Source organism: Dipodomys ordii, unplaced genomic scaffold (assembly GCF_000151885.1).
Source record: "Dipodomys ordii isolate 6190 unplaced genomic scaffold, Dord_2.0 Scaffold56, whole genome shotgun sequence".
NCBI lineage: Eukaryota > Metazoa > Chordata > Mammalia > Rodentia > Heteromyidae > Dipodomys > Dipodomys ordii.
Window position 1 is genome coordinate 5,535,369 of NW_012267272.1, and position 6,627 is coordinate 5,541,995.

General features: G+C 39.3%; 1 protein-coding gene across 1 annotated transcript in view; it reads left to right on the forward strand.

Annotated features, from left to right (window-relative positions):
* Positions 1-5,962, forward strand: part of Akr1d1 (aldo-keto reductase family 1, member D1) — a 25,777-nt gene extending 19,815 nt beyond the window's left edge. Inside the window, exons 5-8 of the mRNA XM_013021660.1 lie at positions 613-722; positions 2,356-2,521; positions 4,836-4,918; positions 5,920-5,962. Coding sequence (XP_012877114.1) covers positions 613-722; positions 2,356-2,521; positions 4,836-4,918; positions 5,920-5,962 — 402 coding nt within the window. The remainder of the gene's footprint in view (positions 1-612; positions 723-2,355; positions 2,522-4,835; positions 4,919-5,919) is intronic.
* Positions 5,963-6,627: the final 665 nt, after the last annotated feature.

Genomic DNA, 6,627 nt, shown 5'->3' on the forward strand with positions numbered 1-6,627 from the left:
AACCACCAGAAAACCGGAAGTGGCGCTGTAGCTCAAGTGGTAGAGCGCTCGCCTTGAGCTGAAGAGCTGAGGGACAGCGCCCAGGCCCAGAGTTCAAGTCCCACGACCAACAAAAAAAATAATAATAATAATACAAAGTCAGGTGCTGGTGACTTATACCTGTAATCCTGTAGGATGCTGAGATCTGAGGACCATGGTTCAAAGCCAGCCCAGGCAGGAAACTCTGTGAGACTATCTCTAGTTAACTACCAGAAGACCAGAAGTAGCACTGTGGCTCAAAGTGGTAGAGTGCTAGCCTTGGGCAAAAAAAAAAAAAGCTCAAAGATAGCATCCAGGCCTGAGTTCAAGCCCCACAACTGACAAAATAAACAGAGAAAAATAATAATAAGACCTCAGAGCTTTACATTTCCAAGGCAAACTCTCTGGAGGTGGAGGTGTGGATTGAGTGGTAGAGTACCAGCATGACATTGTGTTATAGTATATGCAATGTGTATTGCAGGAAATTATATAATTAAAATGAATTTCAATGAAGAATTTTGAAGAAGTTTTGTAAAATTTCAGTCAACTACAAAGCCCTAATTTTGTGCTCTGCTTTCCAACTCAACCACACAGGTGGAGTGCCACCCATATTTCACCCAGCCAAAACTCTTGAAGTTTTGCCAACAGCATGACATTGTCATCATTGCATACAGTCCTTTGGGGACATGTAGGAATCCATTGTGGTAAGTTATTTGTTACGTCTCTTGAGGGCATTGCCTTTAGTGTGGAGTATGAAGCCAATGGGAATTGCTTGATTGGGATGACTCTATGAGGCTGGGTAATCTTAAGAAACTAACACCCCTGTTGGAAACAGCCTGGATGCCCTACAATAGAAGAGAGGATCTGAAAAATGTGGTATCTATTCACAATGGAATTTTACACAGCCATTAGAAAGAATAATATTATACCATTTGCAGGGAAATGGGTGGACCTAGAACAAATCATGTTTAGTGAGGTAAGCCAAGCTCAGAGAGATACACTGTGTATGCTTTCTCTCATATGTGGAAGCTAGATCTAAGATACACAGGGACATGATAAATTATACAGCTCTCTAGGAATTCACACACAGTGAGACCAAAGGAGGATACTCATAGGAAAGAAACAGAGAAGCACAATGCTATATGCATCTAATCATATAAAATAATATCTATCAAAATGAACTCCAGGAAATGAAAATATGAGGATTTTTCTTTTTTGCTGTTTTTGTTTTCTTTCCTTTTTGTTCTGTATGTTCATGTCCATGTCTTTTGAGGGGGAGGCACAGAAAAGGAGGGACAAAGGGTGAATAAAATCAGCAATGATACTCACTGGACACTACATTGAAAATGAACTATACAACTTTGGGTGGGGATGGGAAGGAAAAATTAGGAGAAAGCAAGGGAAGGAGTGATATTGTCCAAAAAGAAATGTACTCTTTACCTGACTTATGTAACTGTAACCTCTCTGTACATCACCTTTATAATAACAATTTTAAAAATTAAGAAAGAAAAATAAAAAGGAAACTAACAACTCTTTCAAGTCATTATCCATAAAGTTAAATTATAGCTCATAATATCTTCCTCCCTGAGGTATTTAGTTGTTGGTTACATTAAATATATGAAATTTCTTACCATAACCAGACATGTAAGAAAATACTTGATACAAGTTTAGTTTCATTATTAAATGAAGAGTGGTTCCCGTACATAGTCTGAATTTTTTTGAAAATTTGTATCTCTGTAGTGATACTTCTGTGATATATTTCACATACATAAGTAGTAAGTTTTCTGCTCCAATTCCAAGAAGTTGACATCTGCTTCTTGTAGTACAATCTGCCTCTTCTTGTATGTTGACTTCTAACCCAGATCATTCTACAAGATTCATTAAAAAAAAAAATAACACTCACACCCTAAACAAGTCAGCTCATGTCAGGATCTGGTGGCTCACACCTATAATCCCAGCTACTCAGGAAGCTGAGATCTTAGGATTGTGGTTCAAAGCCAGCTGGGACAGGAAAGTCTGAGAGACTCTTATCTCTAACTAACCCTCAAAAAGCGAGAAGTAGAGCTGTGGCTCATCTGGTAGAGCACTAGCCTTGAATACAAAAACCCAAGGACAGCGCCCAGACTTGAAGTTCAAGCCCCATATAAGCACCAAAAAGAAAGTCAGCTCTTGAGAGAGGAAAGATTATGTCCAAAGCAACTCTTTATTCAGTGAGTTCTTAATAACTGTCCCAGTAGGTAACTGGGTGTGTAAGGATTGAGGGGAGGGTGAATGTGTGAATCCTTGGTTCTTATCACTTCAGATAAATATGATACATTGTGGTTTTTTTCCTTTAAGGGTAAATACATCCTCTCCACCATTGTTAAAGGATGCACTTCTAAACTCACTGGGGAAAAAGTACAATAAGACAGCAGCTCAAATTGCTTTGCGCTTCAACATCCAGAGAGGGGTAGTTGTCATTCCTAAAAGCTTTAATCCTGAAAGGATCAAAGAAAACTTTCAGGTAAGAGAATTGCTTTGGGAAATTTAGAAAAAGACCCTATCTGTTGTTTTGCCTTCCAGAGAAATTGTGACTACCAACACCTAATAATTTCATAACCTTAATCGCTCCCATATGATCAATTATTCCTCCCAACTCTATAACTCCCAACAACAAACAAGCTGTAATCTTCCATCTTAAAAATTAAAATACAATCCTAAAAATAAAATCCAGCCAGGTGCCCATGGTTCATGCCTGTAATCTTAGCTACTCAAGAGGCTGAGATCTGAGGATCAATGTTCAAAGCAGCCCAGACAGGAAAGTCCATGAGACTCTTATCTCCAATTAACCACCAGAAAACTGGGTGTTGCTCAAGTCATAGAGCACTCTCCTTGAGCTGAAGAGCTCAGGGACAGCACCCGGGCCCAGAGTTCAAGCCCCACAACCGACAAAACAATAAACAAACAATTAAATAAATAAATAAAATCCAATCCTAGCTACTCAGGATGCTGAGATCTGAGAATGACAATGCAAAGACAACTAGGGCAGGAATAAGACTCTTATCTCTAATTAACCAGCAAAAAGCCAGAACTAGAGGTATAGCTGACATGGTAGAGCACCAGCCTTGAGCAAATAAAGCCAAGCAAGAGCTTGAGGCTGTCTCTTAGATCAGTCAAACCAAACTTTTACCTCAATATCTGAGTAGAACAGTAACCTCCATGCTGCTAGGCCCAGTAATTAGCTTCTGGACCTTACCATACTGGGTACCACTGCAGTTCTTTTCTTGACACATTTATTATGATGAGAAACCGTGAAGGAAGCAGTTTGGAGGAGAGCATAAGGGGCTTTGACTTATAGTATGAAATCTCCATTCACACAAGACAACTTATACACGGAAAACAAGATCACTGAAAAATCAGTCCACATCAAACACGGAAGAATGTTGCAGAGGGAAGGAAAATGTGGAAAATTATCTCAAATTGACAAAAAAAATTGAGGAAAGTAAGTATACTTATTTTATTCTCAACAAAATTGCAGCTCCAATTGCATAGGTGCACAGACAGCTGGTCGATTCTGTAATATGCCTGAGAAGTTACATGGTAGCACATGACATCATCTTTTTTCAGAATGATATTAAAGGCAATAACTTTCAATACTTCTTGTAGACGAGAACATGAAGGTCCTGAGTTCAATCTCCAACACTACAAATAAACAAATAAGTAAAATGAAATACTTGTTCTTAAAAAAACTGGAGGTTTGGAGGACTGCATCTAAAGGTGTTCCTTATCTTTGTTTTTTTCCCCAGTTCATATTCTTTTGATATCTAGCTTCCTATTAGAAAAGTCTCCAGTATCATTTCATTGAATTCATGAAACTCTGAACTTTTATAGGAGTTACTTCACTTTGCTACTAGATTTCACCGCTTATTAACTGGAGCAAAAATTTAACCTAGCAGTTAAGCAAAAAGAAAAAAAAAGTAAAGATTTATTTTTCTAAGTGATGAGATCAGTCATGACTATTTTTAAGTTACTCAGATTTGATTCTCTAAACTGTCTCATAAATGCTGATACGCAAAGTAGTTAAAGAAAAGTAGGCCACTGGTAGCTTAAGCCTTCAATCCTAGCTATTTTGGAAGCTGAGGTGTGAGAATCAAGGTTCAAAAACAGCTAGAGCAGACACATATAAGAGATCCTCATCTTCAGAATATTCAGTTTCCCCCAACATTGGCCCAACCCTCTTCACTTTTCTCAATCATTCCCCCTAGATGTTTGTCTCCTGGGAAGGATTCCCACTGCTGTCTCACCTTGCTGGTCTCAAGCTTGACATGTACTTTAAAAAATATTTGTGAGCAAAAACTGTCTTTTCTATCAAAGTGCATTGCTTAAAAGTTCCTCCTTTGGTTCGGTGGGTTAGCTCTTGTTAAGGAATTTTGAAATGTAAAATATGGTCTTAAACTGGTTTCTTTTCCAGATGGAATTAAGATACGCCTCAGACTGTACAAGAAATAGTAGAGGGTGTAGGTTTATTTTGAGTACTGTTAATCTTATTTCAAAATCACTTTACTCTATTCACCTGGCCAATGAGGAGCCAGTTGTAAACTCGAGTTCAACCAATTTGAGTGGAGGGGCGGGGCCTGCTGTGTTAGGGATAAATAGGGAGCAGCCTGCCTGCTGTGTGCTTGCTTGCCAGAGTTTTAGCTGGTGGCACACCCTTCTGCACAGAAGTAAATTTCACCTTGCTGGGGCAGTTCTTTATTTCTGTGTCTGTTGTTGTGACTCCAGTGGTTCATGGAGAGCATATTTAAAACATGTTCTGTCATTTGTTTCTATCATTCCAGATCTTTGACTTTTCTCTCAGTGAACAAGACATGAAGAGCATTGAAGCTTTGAATAAAAATGTCCGCTTTGTGGAAATGCTCATGTAAGTTCTGTAGGATGGCTAATTGGCACTGCGTCATGCCATTAGATTGTAAAGTGTCACCCTATAAAGTCCCCATGAACCCTGACCTGTGTCCATGTAAATACTAAGATAAAGGACAAGCAGCATGTTCTGGAGAGTAAACGTGCCTGGGTGATATGACCCACTCCTTCCTACCAACCTCCACTACTATGACATCTTATTACTTAGATTAAGGCATGACAGGCTAAAAGACCTAGAATAGAGTTAGCTTATAATGTACATAATGTTAAAATTTGTCTGTTAAAACAGGGGATAAATAATGAAATAACATGTTACTTCTGCCTTTAAAAAGAAATTCAAGTGGAGCCAGGTGCTGGTGGCTCATACCTGTAATCCTAGCTACTCAGGAAGCTGAGATCTGAGGACTGAGGCCCAAGGCCAATCCAGGCAGAAAAGTGAGCCACCAGAGCTGCTTATTTTCTTCTTAATCATTTGTACTAATCTTTCTACTTTTTAAAGTCACCTCAATGGTAGAGAGAAAGAGAAGAAGAGAGAGAGGAAAAGAGAGGGAAAGAATCTTTGTCATCATCACAAATAATACTTGGCATGTAAGCACAGGCAAACAGGCAGGCATCTTTAAAGAGCCTGAGCGTCCACATCACCTCCAGCATCTCTGTTCTGGGTGAGATGTCTCTGAGATGGTGACCAACCTTCCCACACCCTGCTATCCACACTCACACTCACCCCAGAGCTCTGACCAGGGTGCTGGCTTGGAAGGAAACAGGGAAGAAGAATGGATGAGAAACAAAAGGAAAAAGGGGAAGTGGCACTGTGGCTCAAGTGGTAGAGGGCTAGCTTTGAGCTGAAGAGCTGAGGGACAGCGTCCAGGCCCAGAGTTCAAGCCCCACAACTGACTAAAAAAAATGAGGAAAGAGGGAATGGAGTGATCAGATTCTGGTAATATCTATAGCTGTGCCACTTGGAGAGTGAACTGTTTTTCTTTTGGGGAAATGTTTTGGCAGGTGGAGTGATCATCCTGAATATCCATTTCATGATGAATACTGACTCCAGAGTGTTCCTCAAGAGTTTTCTCTCTCAAAGGTGGACCTTGTATGGTTCTCGCAGAAATGGAAACTAACTGCATTTATCTTTCTTACATGAAGTGATTGAAATACTCCCATACTTTTGACTTAACATGTTAAATAAAAGGAAAACAACCTTGGATATATGTGTAAGCTCAAAAAGTATAAATGATTTTTAATAACTTTCTGCTAATACTTTTCAGATCAATTATCCTCTAGGTTTCAAACTTTAGAAAATACTTTGAAGGCAATATAGAGAAACAACACACTCATGCATCTTGGCTGACAGGATCTTGGGAATAACTTTGATGGTTTGGATCATTAATAGCAACACAGGCACAGCCAAGTTAAGATCCAAATACTCATTATCCACAAGGAATTGGTGATCTGTTGTTCCTTGGGAGAGTCTGAAGTGTAGAAAAGTGTTCATGTAGAGTGAATTAAACACACAGTAAGGAGCAAGGTCATATTTACTTTGTTTCCTTCCATTGTGTGTCCTTCAGCTTTTATTTAGCTGGAGGATTTGCTCCTGAAGGCTGGAGTTAACCACATACCTCATGACCACACCTGTCTCCTAATCACTCTTGCTCACTTTTATCATGAAACCAATATCATGCAATGTTGCTTGAAACAACCAACATACACAAA